This window comes from Homalodisca vitripennis, chromosome X (genome assembly GCF_021130785.1).
Source record: "Homalodisca vitripennis isolate AUS2020 chromosome X, UT_GWSS_2.1, whole genome shotgun sequence".
Taxonomy (NCBI): Eukaryota; Metazoa; Arthropoda; class Insecta; order Hemiptera; family Cicadellidae; genus Homalodisca; species Homalodisca vitripennis.
The window spans coordinates 149,289,420-149,310,162 of NC_060215.1; the positions used below are offsets into that span (position 1 = coordinate 149,289,420).

At 35.0% G+C, this 20,743-nt stretch overlaps 1 protein-coding gene across 2 annotated transcripts in view; it reads left to right on the forward strand.

Moving 5' to 3' along the window:
- LOC124369999 (talin-2) overlaps positions 1-20,743 on the forward strand; it is a 142,469-nt gene that overhangs the window by 53,016 nt on the left and 68,710 nt on the right. For both annotated transcript variants that reach the window (XM_046828262.1, XM_046828261.1), the window contains exons 3-11: positions 9,440-9,599; positions 11,040-11,137; positions 12,668-12,797; positions 14,148-14,312; positions 14,527-14,797; positions 15,989-16,157; positions 17,071-17,328; positions 18,110-18,186; positions 19,075-19,163. In XM_046828262.1, coding sequence (XP_046684218.1) covers positions 9,464-9,599; positions 11,040-11,137; positions 12,668-12,797; positions 14,148-14,312; positions 14,527-14,797; positions 15,989-16,157; positions 17,071-17,328; positions 18,110-18,186; positions 19,075-19,163 — 1,393 coding nt within the window. In that variant the 5' untranslated portion in view covers positions 9,440-9,463. The remainder of the gene's footprint in view (positions 1-9,439; positions 9,600-11,039; positions 11,138-12,667; positions 12,798-14,147; positions 14,313-14,526; positions 14,798-15,988; positions 16,158-17,070; positions 17,329-18,109; positions 18,187-19,074; positions 19,164-20,743) is intronic.

Genomic DNA, 20,743 nt, shown 5'->3' on the forward strand with positions numbered 1-20,743 from the left:
TATTATACGATACCAGATCATTGTTATCACACTGTCAGTGTTTAGATCTTCTGAAGTTCACTTATTTTACTGAAGTAAACTTCCCACTGAACTATGGACTTTTACTAGTAAAACATTTTTCTTTTCAGTATTATTTATGTTTTATTTATTAAATGTAGTCACATGGCTTTTTTTTAATTGCAATAGTCGGTTCATAAATCCTAGAACGTTGACTACGACTTTGTGACTAAAGGCTGCTCTTTACCAAAAGATCAGCAAGAACGCCACGAGGGTGAGAATGTTTTGGAGTAGGCTGTACAATTAAATTATGTTTGATCAATTCCCTTGCAACCCCCCGCCCGAACCAGGATTCGAACCTGGGTCCTTGGGGTGATAAGTGGAGACGCTACCACTCCGCTACCTGGAACGGACGGAAATTTGGGTACGAGAGCATACTTATCAATTTGGGGTTCATATGTCGTTCCTCAACTCGACAAGTAAAGCATATTTGAGTATGTTTTTATTAGTCGTAAAATATGGTTCCTTGTTAATCCTACCACGATCCTACTTCCCCGTCCTTCTTAGAGAGCTGTGGTAAAAAAATTGATTTTAGTTTCGCTGGTGATCTCTCGCAGGGTTAGAGCTGGCCGGTTATACTGAGTTCGGACGAAAGAGATTCGGTTTAGCTGGTGAACGGTCGAGTGAACGATGGACAGATGATTGTGTGATTGTAGTGAACAATGAATGTGTCGTTGTGGACTCACCATTACCGTCACCACCGCCACCACCACGGTTCATGCCATTCCTCCTACTGCTGTCTTCTGTGGTGCCCGCACCGAGCCCTCTCAGTAAGTTTTGGCAAACAGTAGTAGGCGCTTTCCGCTGTCGCTCAGGCCGGCAATCGTTAGTCTAGTGCTGTCAGTAGTGCAAGTGCATCCAGTAGTAGTGCTGCTGTAGTTCGTTACGGAACGTTCCTCAATCACTATTGATTTCCGCTCTGCAGTATTCTGTTGGTAGTTTTGTTCATTGTGCACTGCAACATATTCTGTTTAATGTGTATTAGAAGCACGAGAAGTCCTAAGTTGTCTAATGAGACGTTATCCTGTGATTAGGACAAAAACGTCGTCGGTTCCAAGTAAAATTCACTTCCCCCGCTATTGTCCACTTTATAAAAGTGGAAGAAGTAGAACGTGTTCATTTTATTGGCTATTATTGATTACATTTTTAAATAGGCCAACCGGCAGACTTATGTTTTCAGACAGCGTAGTAGGATAATCACAATTCGACAATGAGCGTTGCACCCGTTGCCGGGCAACCCCACCTCGTCATGACCCCTTCCTCGGTCTCTCACCTCCCCTCCTCCCCACACTCCCCACGCATCCCTATTCGTCTTCTCTCACACTTCCTCCGGCCAGCCTCCTCTTTCATTTCTCTCACTTTCGCCCAAACTACTGTATACTATTACTCGTACTGTACCTACTTAAACGTACCTCGCTCCAATCATAGTTTTAAGGCACACTAAGATTGTGCTAATAGTGTTACATCGTTGCTCAACGCTCGTTTAACTCACCTTTTTCAGCCGGTCGTTTTTCACCATCTTATTGTGACACGATTATCCGCCCAAATAGACCACTATGAAAATATTGGTTATCTGTTTTCGAGCATGTTGAACTATTTTCAATCACAAATCGTTTCTTGACAATTAGTGCTTATTATACCATCTTCAGATCACAGCAAATTCGTTTGGAACAATAAATAAGTTTCTCTTTACAAATAGCATTGTTCAGTTTCCCTTGCACGGCACCTTTGTCAGGAACAGTTTGCCGCACACAGTCTTTACCAAGTTTTCCGATTACAGCGTCTTTGTTTGGGGAACACACAATCTCTCCGTATAAATAGCGCTGTTCTGTTTTCCTTGCACGGCACCTTTGTCAGGGAACAGTTTGCCGCACACAGTCTTTACCGTCTTCCGATTACAGCGTCTTTGTTTGGGGAACACACAATCTCTCCGTATAAATAGCGCTGTTCTGTGTTCCTTGCACGGCACCTTTGTCAGGAACAGTTTGCCGCACACAGTCTTTACCAAGTCTTCCGATTACAGCGTCTTTGTTTGGGGAACACACAATCTCTCCGTATAAATAGCGCTGTTCTGTGTTCCTTGCACGGCACCTTTGTTAGGAACAGTTTGCCGCACACAGTCTTTACAGAGTTCCGATTACAGCGTCCTTGTTTGGGGAACACACAATCTCTCCGTATAAATAGCGATGTTCTGTGTTCCTTGCACGGCACCTTTGTCAGGAACAGTTTGCCGCACACAGTCTTTACCAGTCTTCCGATTACAGCGTCTTTGTTTGGGGAACACACAATCTCTCCGTATAAATAGCGCTGTTCTGTGTTCCTTGCACGGCACCTTTGTTAGGAACAGTTTGCCGCACACAGTCTTTACCGAGTTCCGATTACAGCGTCTTTGTTTGGGGAACACACAATCTCTCCGTATAAATAGCGCTGTTCTGTGTTCCTTGCACGGCACCTTTGTAGGGAACAGTTTGCCGCACACAGTCTTTACCAAGTCTTCCGATTACAGCGTCTTTGTTTGGGGAACACACAATCTCTCCGTATAAATAGCATTCTATTTTCGTAATAAAAAAGAAATGTTGGTATATAACAACTAAACTGTTCCCTAACTAAAGTTTATTATACAAAAAAATCGAGCAAATTTTAAATTTAACTACGGTATCTCTCAAAAGTATTTGTATAGTTTATTGCTATGCCCGGTTAATGGCCAAGATTACATTTAGTATTTTGGACTCATTGTATAAATTTAGTTGATATAACAAACGTGGATATTTCTAAAATCAAAAAGTAACCATCCATACTTCATTAAAGGTTATATTTTTTCATGGTAGCTAATGAGATAATGTTTGATATTGTATATTTTCTTATGTAATGTTTACTATATCATAAAGGCGTTAATAGACTACTGTAATGATCTTTTTAACTGTTCTAAATAAATTAATTACTATTTTCGGTTTTACCTTTTATTAAAAAAATACTATATTTATTGGGTTTGTATAAAATATCTGGCTCGATTTGATTATTCTGTTCGCCCTACGTTAATATGACTTTTACCCCCAATTATTTATACTCAGTATTTACTTTTGAATAATAGGTAACTCATCTTCGCTCTGTGCATATAATCATACTCCCGATTTATAACTAGACTCACAGTATGTAGTACATGAAGATTGGCAAGTTTATTAGCAATCCACATCACAAGTAGATGAGTTACAAGTATACGTACAGTGAGTTGTTGATCGAATCCAGATGGCATCAAAGCCGCAAGAAGAAACCGTAATCGCCTTCCTTACTTCCTGCCGAGCTGTATAATGGGTGAAGATGACGTGGGATGTAGCAGTAGGAGGGGTAGGTAGGCCACACTGAAGTTCCTCGTGCAATTTTCCTTGCGTTTAAAATCCCTAACTCAAAAGGGTTTTATTCCTAATCTGCCCTTTTTGGAATAGTGCCCTGGAAAATACGGTCAAGCAAATAGGTCATGTGAAATTAATCGTATACACGGTGAATTGCATTTTAAGCAAATAAGATTTTATATTTTAATCTTCGTGGCAGTAAAATGTAAATTCTATCTTGACGTGTCCCGTGAATATCATATGGGGTCCAAGATGTGGGGACAAAAAAAAAAAAAAACACGCAAAAGCTTAGTGACTAAATCGGGAGAGTAAGTTGTAGATTGCGTCATCTCTAATGTAGGGATTTGAAAAAGTATGGAAATTCTAGAACCCTATTGATATTGAGAAGGAATTTTGAAAACAACTTTGCTTCTACTAGAAGCTGATCCTTATAATTATAATAATAATACATGTTGGCAAAACTCAACTGTTTTGTAACAATGGTTTCGGAGTACTTGGAAATCTAGGGTGTATATAATGTGAGTTTTCTGATTTAAAAGATTGTATGTTCAAACTTGTCGAACTAAATTATGATCAATGAAATACAATATACCGCTTCAATATAGCCTACAGTTAGCAATATTTAAATGCGTTTCCAGACCCAAATTAAATTATTAGACAGCATCGCCGTGTACAGGACGCTGTTGGCTCATTGTTCTTGTGCAGTTATATGGTAAAGAATTATCAATGAATTATTAACTTCGATATTGACTTCCTTACGTATTTATTTCAGACCAACTATTAATATCTCTTTTTGAAGCGAAAACAAATGCAAAAGATACCCAGGATAAAAACTAATTAACGTGTTATAGAATGTTTAAATGTATACTTTGCATTTGTTATGTCATGGGGATACATTTAGGATAAGGCCAAAAGTTTTTTCCCACCAACTTGTCGTAAATACATCACATTAACACAAACGTTACAGTAGACTTGTTTCACGTGCTTGGATATGGGTAAACTGTGTAAACTATTGTCGGTGGATTTTATGAAAAACAAAAACCTTCGGTCTACACCCAATTCGGGCGAAGACGTCTCAGAAATGAATTTCTCAGAACTGGGAGGCTTTCTGGCGTAACAGATTATTTCAATCGGCACCTCGGATTGTTCAATTGATTGGTTTGATACCTGTCAGAAGCTTCAAATTGTGTATTCACCAATTACTACTAACTATATCGGATTTCCATTTCGGAGCATTGAGTATTAGTATATTTATATGTTTTTCACAGCAGAACAGTAGCAGGGAAATTTCGTTTCATGTGTGGCTGCCCTGCAGTGCTAATTCCAGTCATTTATTTCAATGAAACAGCTGATGTTCCACATAAATATCCTCTTTCTCTCTCTCCCCGGTCGTTTCCGGCACTGGTGTCCAGCTATCTTACTTTACATTTCACTTGGGCGTGATTAACTGTCTGATTTAGGTATACAGCTCATTCGTGTTTTTAAAACAAGCTTTTTTGACCAAATTATAGATGCATGTCATTTTAAGGACAAGATACATCTGTAGGTTATCAATTTTATATAATTCTTGACTAAAAAAAAACAACAGTAGATGTAATTACTATGTGAAGCACAATAAACGAATTCATTTGAATTTTTTGAGATAATTATTAAGTGATTTATAGTGAAATATTATTTTCTTTATAATGCTTCTTTCAGTGCCGTTTCATCTGTTTCAGTTTTATTATCTAGTTTTTATGATAAAAAGTGATTAACTAAGTAGCCATTTGAATTCATCAACTCAAACTCCACTTATTCTGTGATTGGTGGTGCAGTATGAATTGCTAGTGTTGTGGTAAAAGAAAACAAATCCCTGCCAACTTCAGGATCAGATATCACAGCATATGATCATCATTGATTTTAGACAGAATCTGGCTCTTGTTGAGCATTACTATACAAGTTAAATTAAGAATTTATGTTCGGTTCTAAACATAAATTTTATAATTTCGTTTTATAGAACATCAGTTTTTTTGCATTCCAAAACTCTGTAACGTAAGTGAACATTTACCAAAATACTCATCGTCTTCGAAACCTAGCTTTGTGTAATTTTCAATTTTCAGGGGACCAAAAATTTATAAAAATGTTTGGCGCAATTTTATTAATGTAGATAATATACAAGAACAGAACAAAGCGGAAGCAGTTTTACTTCTACTGTACTAAAAATATCCATTAACAATTTATACATTATTAGGAACAACTAGATGATCTTAACAAACGGCAAATATGGATAATAAATACTACTAGCGTACTGCGTTAAAACTTGTAAGCACAGTATTATTGTAGGCGCATACTAAATTAATCATTATTATTATGATACTGTATTACTTAGATAGTAATATACTGCTATTTGTTTTAAAAAAGTAATCATAATTAATTAATGGTAATTCTAAGCAATATATGGGTCAACCTCGATTTTTCTCATATTACAATATAATGTTCCAATAGTCAATTAGAAAAGGAAATGACTAGAATTTCTTGCCGGAAAGCAGTTATAGGGAGCAGGCAACCGCCAGACGGTCATATATTGCTTAGAGTTACCTATTAGTTATCAGGGGTACTGACGTGATCTGGGCTTCAAATTTGGAACTACTCGAGTTAATTTTTTTTTTTCTAAAAGAGCAAGCAGCGCGAACGGCTGCGCTGCGGGCAGGCATCGTGCGTGATCCTTTTTTTTTATTAAAAATTTCTGATAAATTGTTATTACATATTACAATATAATGTAGGTAATGTATGTAAAACAATTTTAAACACATAATTACATGCTGGAAAGCAAAGTAAACCAATATAATCCGCCCAATACAAAATCTCCGTAAAAATCTGGTAAAGGAATCTGTGTCATTCCTTTGCCCTGAATCATTTCAGTATATACGAAGATCACGCACGATGCTTGCCCGCTGCGCAGCGCTTCGCGCTGCTTGCTCTTTTAGAAAAAAAATTAACTCGAGTAGTTCCAAATTTGAAGCCCAGATCATGTCAGTGCCCCTGATCACTAATAGGTAATTCTCGCGGTTGTCTGCTCCCTATATAACTGCTTTCCAGCAAGAAATTCTAGTGATTTCCTTTTCTAATTGACTATTGGAACATTATATTGTAATATGAGTTGCCTGCTCCCTATAACTGCTTTCCGGCAAGAAATTCTAGTCATTTCCTTTTCTAATTGACTATTGGAACATTATATTGTTAATATAAGAAAAATCGAGGTTGACCCATATATTGCTTAGAATTACCTAATTAATATTCCATAATCTTGGAATCAAGCGTTTACGACCTATAAACTTTTTCATTTTGCTTTTCTAAGCACCCTACCTTTTGTCCGAACACGGGAATCTTTTGTATTTACCGTTCCTGATATCGCTGAAAGGACAAATCTTGGTGCTTTACATGAACATGGGGAACTAGAGTTTGTGACACAATACATTTATATGAATTAATTTTAGTATAATAAAATTTCAATACTATTAAAAAATAATTTGGCTAATCATAATTAAAGAAAATAACTTTGTGTTTAAACTATTATTCATACAATGATCATTGTATTAATTTTATCTGTGTTAGTCAAATACAGACTGCTGGTCCAATATCTGCTGTAATACAGTATTTATCGTTCGTTAAATATTGATGTGAATACACAATAAAAGCACAATAATTTATCAACAAACATGTTGAGCAATCAAACGTGTTTCAAGTAAGTAAATGTTGACTGCGTTAATTAAAAAATTTCATGTTACATGTTTTGACTTGTCGTGCTAATATTTGTTTTCAATAACAACAGTTTCAATACAATGCGAGTTCTTGTTTACAGATATACTAATATTAAACCAAGCAGTTGTTTCTAATTTTTATTTCATGAAATTTTCAATTGCCTTGACTTGATATGTCTGTAAAACATATTATGCACTTTTGGATTTTCTGTTCTTTATACCGTTGTCACAGACGAATATGGGTGTTTTGAATTTGTTCTAATTTTGGTTTGAGTAAACTGATGTTAATATTTACTACCTTTAGCAGTACAAAATACAAGTGCAATAGAAGCGTCACTAAAGTGAACAGTGTTCAGGTAAGAAACACTAATGTACAGCCAGGTCAGTCTTGGGAAGTAGGATCGGGAGTCCACGGGTGTCGGTGTGGACTCACTGTCCCACCCTCTGGAACTGTGACATCAGCCACCCTCATCAAAATTAGGTGTGAACCTACAGTCCTATAATTCAGTTGAACATTACATTTTTAAGTGTAAGGTGCTTAGTTTTCATGTGTAGAGACATGTTCTTCGCTATTACTGGAACGGTGCTATTTATTTTTTATAGTATTGGTTAAACAAAGTGAAAGTAAGCCCTGCTCTTTGATTGCCCTGCAATAGCAAGAGAGCGGTATGCCATCTTTGGTATTTTGGACAGGGGTGGTGAATTTTCCCAGGAGGACTTGATAGGTTGTTTTCGGCGGTTTGTTGAACTGCTGAAGTTGTAGACTGGTGGGCCTCATGGTGTGTTTCCGGGGTGCGCAAAAAGCCCTTGAGGCTTAAGTGCATGGCAGTAGGCCGCCCCAAGGGGAAAAAAAGTCACACCACATGTCATAACAAGCTTCACTAAGGTTGCTTGCAAAATTTCAACTTTATAGATCATTTTGTTCTCGAGATGTCCTGCAACCAATCGTGCAAAAGATAGGTTAACACAAAAAGTACACATCATAGAACTCATTCTTGTTGAAATAAGGTTTCATGCACAATTTAAAAGTCTTCGTATGAAATCTTTCTCCACATAATTTGTCAGATTCATATTTTTGTTAGTTAAATTGTGTGTTCATATCAGTGTTTAAAAATAAAAGTCTAAAATGATGCATGTGTTGGAATAATTAGGCTACATGTGTTAATACATTACATGTTTGAATCTCATATGAATGTATTGTTTGTGTACAAATTTGTTTATTCTAATATTTTCTCATTGCCGTCTTGGTTACCCATAAGACCATGTAAAAATATTTGTTAACGCTCAGCCAAATCACATCTAGTGACATGTGCCATCTAACTCCGTGTTCCTTATACATAAGTGAAGCGTCATACACAATTTCAAATTGTAGATCAGTCCACATTTGAGATATTTTTCGGCCAGACAGAAATGAAAATTTTTCCAGCCCTATGAGTGATAGGCTTCACTAAAGCTCAGCCAATCAATTCCTGAAATGATCCCGTGATCACTTTACCCTCTGAACTGTTTGAAGGCCACACCATGGTATAATTAAAATTTAAAATTAAACAGCCTACCTTATTGATTAAGTAAACAAATGTATTACAGAAGTGTGTAGAATAAAGTATTTTTACAGTCATTTAAGTAGGCTATAGGTATTATCAAATAGCAATGGTGGTCCAAGCTTGTGTTATAACAAAATTATCAATTCAAATTAACAGAGTAAAAAGTATAATTTGGTTTCTCGTGGGATTACTAATGTTTCAAATAAATGGCGATTTTAAAGAGAGCTGTTTTGTTCACTCAATATGTGTATTTTATCCACGTTGTAAACAATGATCTCGTCTATTGCATGTATATGAGCTTAAGGATGAGTACATATATACTAACTTCATGCTGATTTCAAAAAGGCATTTACATTTACGAGTACCACAAAACCACTGTGTTGTTATTCAGTGTTGATACATTTTTTGTTTTTGTTATCCTCTTAAGTTTTCTGTTCTTTTAAACTCTGAAATTTCTAGAGAGACTGGCAAGGCAATGATAAAACCTCTTTCTAAATAAAATGAAACTTGGCTCTGTGCATGAATAGTAAATCAAATAATAGATTAGTTTCAAGTTGTAGTGAAAAAGGGATGCCAATTTTTAGAACCAAAAATGGAATGAAAAAAGAAAAAAGGTCTATACTTGTTATGTCTTTACAGATGGCGATTTAGTCTCCACACATTGAGCACAGATGTGAGGTGGAATACTCTTATACCCGTAATGTATAGGTTACTGAACATCAAGTAACTGTTCCTGTTGTGTTTTCAGAGAGGAACGTTCGCATCTGATGAAATGGCCACATTATCGCTGCGGATCAGCATCGTGGAGAAAAATGTCACCAAAACTATGCAGTTCGACCCGAACACTTCGGTGTACGACGCCTGCCGCCTCATTCGGGAGAAGATCACTGAGGCTAACCTGGGTCAACGTGAGTCCAATAATCTAATAAAACCATCCTAGGTTTAGGCTATCTTAAGTCGAAGTTCATTATCTTTCCATTGTCAAAAACAAACTTGAAACAAAGTATATTTTAGTACAGTACATCTTTTTACTATCAGTACTAATAATGCTTATTATCAATAAATTGGCTCAATTATAATTCTGTGTTATAATATAAAACACTCTACACTTCGTATTTTAAAAGTAAAACTGATACATACTTTTTTTAATTCTTTTATTTTGTATAAATTTTGTAATAAATCTCTATGAAACGGGTGGAACATATATATCATAGGCTTACTAATTAATTTTTAAAGAATGTTCAGTTGGGTATTACCCAGTTTTAAGGAATAAGTCATTTCACATTAGTGTGGTAAAATATAATTATGACAATATATATGTAAGGCTAACCCTAATAATGATATTAAACTAGACTCAATATCTCTCTTGAATGAAAAAGTCCTGCTAATAATTTTTAACTAAACAACAATAAATTTTAAATATTTTAAGAGTCAACACTTTGGTTATCAAGTAGGTTTTTGAAATACTACAATTCTTTGTAGTATCCATACAAAATATTTAACTCAATGAAAGCTTCACTACAACGGTGTCATAGTGCATTATTCAAAGTGCTTGTGCTATGTACTTACAAGTATGGCTGGGCTTTTGAAGGCTGGAAAATAAAATCTAAACAGTGTCCGAATGAAATGGAAGTTTACACTAACTAATAGAGAAAAATACATTTTTATAAGGTTTCTCAATTGATTTAAACAGAAGATGATTTCTTTCTACATAGAATAGTACAACCTATACATACAAGAAACAGTCATGCATGCTGATGGACAAAACATGACAAGGGGCTCTGATATACACACGCACAACACCCGCAACACACAACTCTACAGTCTTCCAGCACACCGCCTAGCTCAATATGAGAAAAAACCAACGTATACGGGAATTAAATTCCTCAATCGACTGCCCAGAAACCTAAGATCAAGAAATAGGATTAAATTGAAGATAGGACTCCACAGCTGGCTGGGCCGAACGGCCTTTCTACACCATAAATGAGTTCCTTCAACATGGATAGACTGTCCAAAAAACATCTCAATAAGTTTTAACAAGTTATGTACAACATCATTGTAAAACTGACACCATTTCTGTTCTTGATGAACATGTAATAAAGAATATTTTGATTTGATTTGATTTGATTAGTAGCTTAAGTGTATCGTTGCTATACCTTGGATCAAACTTGGCAGCTACAGAATGGAAAATCAATGTTTGTTAAAACTGTAAACAGTAGCGAGTCTTGTAAGAACTTCACACTGCTTATCAGCTAGGAAACGAAGGTCCGAATTATATCTGTAGGAGGACTAATGAACAAACTGTTTGCATCTAATGAAATGGCTGATTTCTTTGTTATGTTTTACAGCCAAGGATTATGGACTGTTCTTGGCTGACGAAGATGTGAAGAAGGGTGTATGGCTAGAGCCCGGCCGGAACTTGGACTACTACATTTTAAGAAATGGGGTAAGCATTATATGTATATTTATCACCACAAAAAAACCTTCAATATTCTTTTGAAATAAGGAGCTATTAATTTTGTCACTAAAAGAGGCACTGAGTCAAATCGCTTTTAACAAGGGTTTATACATTTCTTATCAAGATACAATATCTTTATTGATTATCTTGGAAATTAAAACAATTAATTTAGAAATAAGGAAATACCCTACAGGTGGGTAAGCATTCTTTTTAATCTCATTCTAATTTAATTATCAATACATTTTATAAAACTCGTGAAAAGTGTTATTTGTATCAAAACAGTATGGATAAACAAATTTATATGTGTGTCACCTCTTTTTATAGCTCCTCTCCTCGATTAAGTGACACTGCAATCAGTCAGTAAACTACCTTAACATTGTTATACATCAGAATTAGTTTTATGTAACTTTATTTAAAAATATTACGTTCAAAGCAGTTGTTATACGAATCACAGACCACCATCGTTGGGATTTGTTCAGATGGATCCCAGCCAACCCATGAGTCATGTTGACTGTCTCTATTTTAGATTCCATGATGTGATAAACCAGATTAACTAAACAAGCGTTTATGTGGTGATGACCTTCGTTGTAAATCATGCCTCAATGTATGAAGGAATAATTTGATTATTTCATCCCAGGTCAATACTTTATAGGATCTCCCTAAATTTTTCCTGGCTTTATTAAAATCTGTTACAAATGTGTTACTTTAGTTGTCGTCGTACTTTTGTTGCTATTAAAAGATGTTGAAACGTTTGGTAAAAGCTAATTCAGTAGTAATGAAGATGGATTAAATGAGCTTTACAGTAAATACCAAACCGTTGTAGGCTTTTTTTATATCACACCAGAAAATTTTACTCTCCCATACGATTAAAATGGGAATTTATATTTTTATTAAATTTTCATGAATATTAAAATTGTTACTGAGCCATCTAAAATTGTCAAAGAGTGATGTTAGAGTGCATTAGAGATGTGTTTCTATAACACTCTTGACACAACGCTCCACAGCTGTAACAGTTTTGGAACCATTGTAACAAAAGAGTAGAGTTTCACTTGGAACTGTTGCGATAATGTGACTTTCGTTACTGCAATGCTTTTCGGGTTACTACCTGAACGCCGTAAGGATCTCAATAATGATAAATAAGTTACAACAGAACTAATCGCTATTTGTTGTAGCTGCAGGAAAACTGTCATTTTGTCAGTAAGTTCTGAGATTTACGACCTCGAACACAACATTTTGTTCCAGCGGAATCATTCCAGAGCTGATGCGAATTCACTGTACTTCACGTATTTTTAATGTAAATCTATCTTTTTTAGGCTGTTTCAATTTGGAGTATTTTATTTATTTTACTGTGCTTTCACAACAGTAAGTATTTAAAGACAGTAATCAAACAGCTAATACATCAATGTTTACCAGATACAGGGTTGAGTTTGGTTTTAGTGTGTTACTTGGTGGCACAGTTACAAAGTGCCTGAGTGACTCTGATAACTTTTATCTGAGCAGTAGCTATCCTGCCTACAGGACCTGCTGGAGTACAGGAAGAAACTGAGAACCTTGCGGGTGAGAATGTTGGACGGAACACTCAAAACTTTGCTCGTAGACGACAGCCAGCCTGTCGCCAACCTGATGGTGGTCATTTGCACAAAGATAGGTAAGCTACTTCTCATAACATTGCTGTAGTACTTATTCAAAGAAATGTTATGGATCTCCAACCATATCACTCACTCTCTCTCTCTCTCTCTATCGCTTTTTTTTGACAATTAAATATTTCCAATGTAATCAAATGGACCCTGCAAATAGATGGGATACAACATGTTAAATTATTCCCTAGCCTAGTAACATGTAACAAATGTTGCACTTTAGTGGCACAACAATGTTGTGTTGTCTCGTCGAGACATGTGTATAGCCGTGTTTACACTGGCAAGAAATTCTGCTAGTTTTGTTTCAGACAGTAAAAATTGCCAGTATAAATGTTTGCTCTCGCAAACACTGTCGCAACCGATGCTGGACAGTTGTACACGAGAATCAGAGAGCAGTGTCTGACAGTAAAACTGTCTAGTGCAGTTGGACAGTCACATGACTAGAGACAGTTGTTTGCGAGAACTGACAAGTTCTCTCGCTACTTTTCTTGCCAGTGCAAACGCAGCTTTCGGTTTATGTTACTTTTTCACATTATTTGGGTTTTATATTACAACAAACTTACTCTATGAATGTCAGTATCTTCTTTGTTTTGCTGGCCTAGAAAGTGTATAAAAGACCAATTCCTATAGGCTATACTTGCCTATAGGGAAGATTCTGTGTGGTTCCTGTAGACTACTGACGTAATGACATAACTGCATAACCATCCAATTAAAGTTTGTAAATCCCAACAGTCATACTAACAAGTGTATGAAGTATCAAAGTGCGACCTTGTGAGTGGGCAGTAATGGAAATGGTACTAAAACAAATCTTGCTTTTTAAAATTGGGCGACAATGGCAGTCAGAGTTATTTGTTGTTAATTATAATTTTTCATGTTCTCATCATTACATTGCAATAAGTTGCGGAAGTAAATACAATGAGTTAAATGAATTTTTATATTGCTAGATCTTAAACCGAAATGTCGTATCTGTGTTCTAAAATATCGGGAAGTTTACTTTAATTTTAAATATTATGTTACGAGTGACTTTAAATTATAATAAAATGTTATTAAGTGTTTTGGTTTTTTAACTTTTTTCATATTTAGGCAGGAAGATGCGAGTAAATGAATTTTAGTAAAAGTTTCTTAAACCCATATGTCAGTACATTTCTAAACAGAATATTTCCATTCCACCAATCTTCCTGTAAAATCGTGACAACACTTTTTACTAAACATTTCCGTGTGTTAACTATTGTTAAATGTTATGTGCATTAGATATTCTTATGTGATACAAATAGCTGAAACACAGATAACCACTCCAAACCATTGTTTCAAATCATACACCATCTTTAAATTAAAAAAAAATATTTTGTTCTTGGTTTCAGGAATCACGAACCACGATGAGTACAGTTTGGTCCGAGAAAGCCCGGAAGATGAGGTCGAGAACAAGCCTAACTATGGCACACTAACACTCAAGCGTAAAAAGGAAGAAAAAGAACGAGACGCAAAAATGGAACAACTCCGTAAGAAACTGAAAACTGACGATGAAGGTAAGTTAGATACTGCGTAAGTTATTTATATATTTTAGTGGGAGCACTAGTAAAAGTTGTATTAGTTTTGAATTACGTTCAAGTTTGGTACAAATAGTGTATTACAATTATGTATTACTTTATTCTTCATATACAATATGACGTGTTTTTTTACCTCAATATAGAATTTTTAATCGTTGTTTAATTTAATATTCTATATGTGTTTATTTTTTAGTGAATTGGATCGATCCATCTAAGACACTACGTGAACAAGGGATCGATGAGTCGGAACCAGTTCTGCTGCGGAGGAAGTTTTTCTTCTCGGATCAGAACATCGACTCCAGAGACCCGGTACAACTGAATCTACTGTATGTGCAAGCGCGAGATGCCATCTTAGACGGAACCCACCCCATCACTCAGGAGATGGCCTGTGAGTTGGCGGGCATTCAGGCGCACATCCAGTTTGGTGACTACAACGAAACCAAGCACAAACCACCATTCCTCGAGTAAGTTTTTTTATCAGGACTTTGCATTTTTGGAAATTGCAGGTTGAATTCATACTTTCTAAAAGATAAAAGCAGCTCCCAATGTTAGGATCCAAATCAGTTCGTTAGCCACAATTTGATTTCCAAGTCAGATCCGAACTTATCATTATTCATTTTCAAATTCAAAATTTCAATTTGATTTTGGATTAAACGTGAATCAGATAGTTTGATCTCTACGTATCATAGCTTCAGAGTTGGTGCAATAATAATAAGCATTTAATTATCCAGCAATCTTTCTATTTATTAAAAAGTGGGCCTCTTATATTTCAATTGCTGCTTGATATCTGAGACCAATTTATGTATAATATTAATAGAATGATAAATAGTCTTCTGAATAAAAAAAAAATAATCTCATTATGTTACTGGAACAAAACAACAAAATTATTGATGGGGTCAGCAAATGTTTTGTTTTTTAAATTAGAGAAGAGAAGAGTGTCTATATTTATAAATTTGGATTGTTTGTTTAAGAATAATTTATAGAATTATTAAATTTTAAAGTCAGTAAGTCGTGGTTCATGTTTCATTTTTTCATTATGATTGTAAAACTTCAACTGTAAAAATCATAACTCAGTTACTGTCATAAATAATTAAACATGTTTGGTTTTGTTCAGTAGAAAAATTCAACAAATCTTTTTACACACCTTAAAATGTTTCAATATGAGCTCTGTTGGTAGCTTTGCAATCGTCCAGCCGATAATCAATTTCTACCCAGATTCTCTGAATCATATCAGGCACGATTATGGCTAGAGCAGCAATGATGCGGTGTCTTAAATGTTGCTGATCCCTGATTTTTCACTGTAAGAAATTTTTTTCAAGTATCCCCATAAGAAAAAGTCTAGAAGTGTCATGTTGGGGATTCTTGGAGTCTGATGAACAGGACTGTCCGTACCGATCATTGAGAGTGTCTCAAACTTGTGAAATAGTAATAGACTAAATTGAAGAAGGAAACGGAAAGTTATTAATAAATCAACCAGATGTTGCGCCCCCACACTTTAGTCTACAAGTTTGAGAAAATCTCAATGACTTTACACAAGTTATATTTGTATTTCAGCAGAAATAAGCGAGAATAGTATAATGAATTATTTTATTTAGTCAGGTGTTTAAAATGTGTTTTCAGACTGTCACTATTATTAACAATAAAATAATTTACAGCCTGAAGGAGTTCCTGCCGCAGTCGTATGTCAAAGTGAAGGGAATCGAGAAGAAAGTTTTTGCGGAACATGCAAAACATGTGGGCCTCTCCGAACTGGATGCAAAAGTCCTTTACACGAAAACGGCTCGTTCTCTCAAAACCTATGGGGTTACGTTCTTCTTGGTGAAGGTAAAGATACATTACTTCTTAATAATACAGTAATCACTTCCCTTTTTTTATTCATGATTTATGAAATGTGTAGACGCCACTTTTTCTTCAGATGTATCTTGTACAGGAGGACTTTGTACTTCCCTCTTTACTTTTTTAACATAGAATGAAGAGCTATCGGAGTTTCAAACTATTAGAAGTTTATTTTAAAATTTATTTAATATTGTCCCTTTCCTCATAGTTAGGAATCAAGTGTCAACTCAAAATCGTAAAACTTTTGCCTTAATTTTGTAATCCACCTAATAAAAAAATTCAAAAAGCATAATCCAAGTTCCGTTACGTAAAAAACTTTATCTTGTTCCTATAATCGGATTGGGGAACTATTATGTTTAAAATGATTTAGATTTAATTTAAGATTCAAGATGTCTTTATTAAGCAACATAAGGAGTTACAATAGAATTTGTCAAAATATTAGGCAGTAATGAGTAAAAAATAATAATTTCACTACAGACTTCTTTTAAAATTAACAGAAACATTGCAAAAGGCATGAGAACGTACAAAACTACTAACTTTGATAAATAGAGAGTAGCCATAGAAAATATGTTAAGTAATAATGAAAGCATTATATGGTGAACGAAATATCAAAAACACATATTGGACAAGAAACGTAAAGAACGTATATGATTAAAAACAAATGTAACAAGAATATAAATATGTAAATTAGGTGATTAAAGCTTAAAACCTTTAAACTATGAAACATAGTTAAAATTTAATGTTGATTCAAACTTAACAAGATAAAATTGAACCTTTAAGGTGAGCTTTGTTGGTTATCTAACTTATCTTATTCACAATTATAATAAATACTTTCACAAGTAGGTATTACAATGTTAACAGTGCAGCGTATAATTGTTTAATGCCTAATTGTGACCTGTAGGAGAAGATGAAGGGCAAGAACAAGTTGGTTCCTCGTCTTCTGGGAGTGACAAAGGACTCCGTGCTAAGATTGGATGAAAGGACGAAGGAGATCCTGAAGACATGGCCACTCACGACTGTACGGCGCTGGGGAGCCTCCCCCAATACATTCACCCTGGACTTTGGTGACTACTCGGACCAGTACTACTCGGTGCAGACCACTGAGGCCGAACAGATATTACAACTCATCGCAGGATACATTGACATCATACTCAAGAAGGTATGTTTGTTCTTCGTTGTGTAAGGGGCAGCATTATTGTTGTGCACTTCAGCCTCAAGGGCCTTTTGTGCATCCCGGAAGTAAACCATAAGGCCAGTTTACAGTTTTTGCGGTTCTTTCTATAAACCGTAGCAAATAACCCATAAGGTCCTCCTAGGGAAATTCACCACCCTTGAGTACCAAAGATTGTATAGTGCTCCCTTACTATTACAGGGCAGTCAAAGAGCAGGTTTATTCTGTGTGTGCTTGTTTTTTTAAGGATTGATATTCTGTATTACTTCCTTTAATTTAAAATAACAGCTTTATCCCGAATGTGCTTGGGAGTATTGTAATTGAGTTTGGAAGTAAAACGTTGGAATTCAAATTTATTCAGTCAATACAATAAAATAAATTAAATAAAAACATATAGAAATATTGTTGACAATGATTATACAAGAAAACTTAAGCCCATTTGTTTGTTTTCAGAGATTTGCAATATGGTTATATTTGCTGATTCTGCTTTATCTACTATTCTGATACCTCATTGAATTTTTGAAGAACAAAAAAGGTTTTATTTTTACCTGACCTAAAAAAGTGAACTTTTTTCTTAATAGCATCATATTCTTATTATATATCATCAGTAAAGTTGAAGTTTGGCAAAAGTTATAAAATTACAATGAATGATTGTTTATGTGTCGTTATAAATATAAACTATAACTGAACACTTACTTAACTACATGATAGATTGAAAATGTATGTACCTCCGTAACTATTATTAAGTTGCATTTTTGTTTAATTACAGAAACAATCCAAGGACCATTTTGGAATAGAAGGAGATGAAGGCTCCACTATGGTAGAGGACAGTGTTTCACCTCTCAAGTAAGTTGCGTTTTCGTCAGTGTTAAATTTAATACATTATTTACGTTTTTTATTTTCCGTGAATACAACATAGTTTAGTTAAAAAATTGCAAGAATAAGGGTTGCAGTTGGAACGGCTCTGGTAGAGCGGATGGCCGAGCGGTGTAGGGTGTCGAACTTTGAGTCTGAGCTAAAGATAGTGCAGGTTTCCATCCTGCCTGTGACCAGATTCTGTTTGATAAGATCTTCGCACAGGCCAATGGCTCATGACAATGGGCAGAATAAAGCTGTAAAAAGGGTTCGGCCTCCCCTTTAAAAAAAGATTTATAAGAATATCTTTTATTCCTTTTTAATGAAGGAAACTATTGAATTGAAAGTTTGTTATCAAGACAATAAAACATTATAGGTTATAGAACACATTATTAATAATCTGAATGTCATCTAAAGGCTCAAGTAAACCTTACAAGGTTGTGGCTCTCATATTCTCATTAGCAAAATAAAACAAGACATTTAGTTCTGATGCCATTTCTGAATCTATTTTGAGATGGAATCCAAACATTTCCATATAGACTAAAATTGACTGTTCTTTCAAAGACATTTGAAACATAGCCTATCGTTGAACAACAATGCGATTATTTTTGTAATTTTCCGTTCCTAGTTCATTTTTAAATATTAGAACACCAAAACCGTATTTTAAGTTCAATTTAAATTATACATTTGATCTCTTCAATAATTTGTATCCGTAAATTCTCCTCATTTCTTGAAGTCAAACTGCAGGAGAGAGTGCACTCATGTTTATCAACTTATAAATGCAGTTTTCAAGAAAAGAGAATGTGATACTGAAAATTCTGAACTTAAAACTGGTTCAAAAGTGATGACACAAAGATTGATTAGAGACTTCTGTTTCAGAGCCACCTTCCTACAGCACGAGAGCAGTAGAATCGCCAAGGTCAACACAGAGTCTGTGGCTAAACCGGCTGTCATGAGAGCAACCGATGGTATACACTAAACTCAATTTATTACTTTTATAACACTATTCATAATTAAGGAATTCATAGAAAGCAAAATCTAACTTGAATCAAAATATAATATTAACTAGGGGTGTGTGAGAATTTTTAATTTCAAATTGAGTATGAATAGCATTTCTTTATTTTATTGGATTCAAGAAGAAAGTTATTATTCAGTATAGGATTATTGGAATATGATCAAATTAAGAGGATTATTCACAAAGTAACATAATGTTTAGAAATTTTCAAAATTAACGGAATAAAGCCTAACCAAAATATTATTACTCGATGTGATTGAAATGTATTTATTGCTTTAAACCACATTTTCCACATAATTGGCTATGACGAGTGGCCCTTAACATTTTTCAAATGATTCTTTAAAAACTTGAGGCACTTATAATACAATGACGCTTTTCAATTACTTTTTCTGTGTACATTTGCTCCCTTTCACATGCAGCACCGCACCAAGCACAAACTACGGTAGTATCTGAGCTTCTCTCACAACATGTTTTTCATGCACACTCAAATTCCGTGGAAATTTAGGGCGGAGAAGTGTTTTCCCCAAAAAATTTTAGCAAATGTGGTAAATGAAGAATATTATTGATGAGAAATTTTTTCCCCTATTTTCATCACTATTCATCAGTCAACAAAAACTAGGTCACTGAGTGGTCCTCATTTATGAACTTGGGTACAGAGTCATCTTTAAAAATTTTTTCAACCGTGTGTCCTCAATCGGCCTTCACTCATTATTCCAGTTGATAAATTTTCATTTTTCATTTGCTATTTTTGCCTCTCAGAGACAAAACCTAAATTTTAATCTAGAGTCAAAACATCTGTTACTTTATCCGGCAAAACCTCGGTTTTGAATCGTAAGAAGTTTTTTTGTCCTTAGTCCTTAGTTCTGACGATCGTGTTGAACAAGCTGTTGCTTAGAGTGTTTACTCTAGATTACAAATAGAGTTTGTTTTTGGGAATTAAAAAATTCAAACAGAATAAACTCCTCTCGCTGGTTATTGAGATGTAGTTGGCACTTTTCCAATTTTTTCATGTTTATGAGTATTTATTGATTGACAATAAAAGCACTAGCAAAGGTTCGAAAGGTAGGTGAAACGTATATGATGTGAGTTTTTTTAAAAAAACCGATACATATGATGAATACAAACTACACATAATGTCTACAACAAGTTTATCTCTTAACATGACACATCAGTACAATGATGATCCCTGGGGTGGCTCCCAGGTTTGCACTCAAAAAGCTCTCCAACATCTCAAATTAGTGCTGATAATTTTTTTTAGAACAGAAACGTGACAAAAAAAAAAACCATACACATAAACAGCCTCTCACAACCAAAAACAAAAAATAAATTAAGTAATCTTTCACCAAAACCATTGGACAGACTGAGCAACAAGAGTGGATAGATTAAACCACTTTCTATACATAAACAAGCCACATATAAGTTGTACTAACTGAGCATGGTCTACATTCCCTAATACTCCAAACCAATGGTTTGCTTGACTACTATGTTTCTGGTTGCTGCTTCTGTAGAGAAAAATCATCTCAAAGTGGGCAC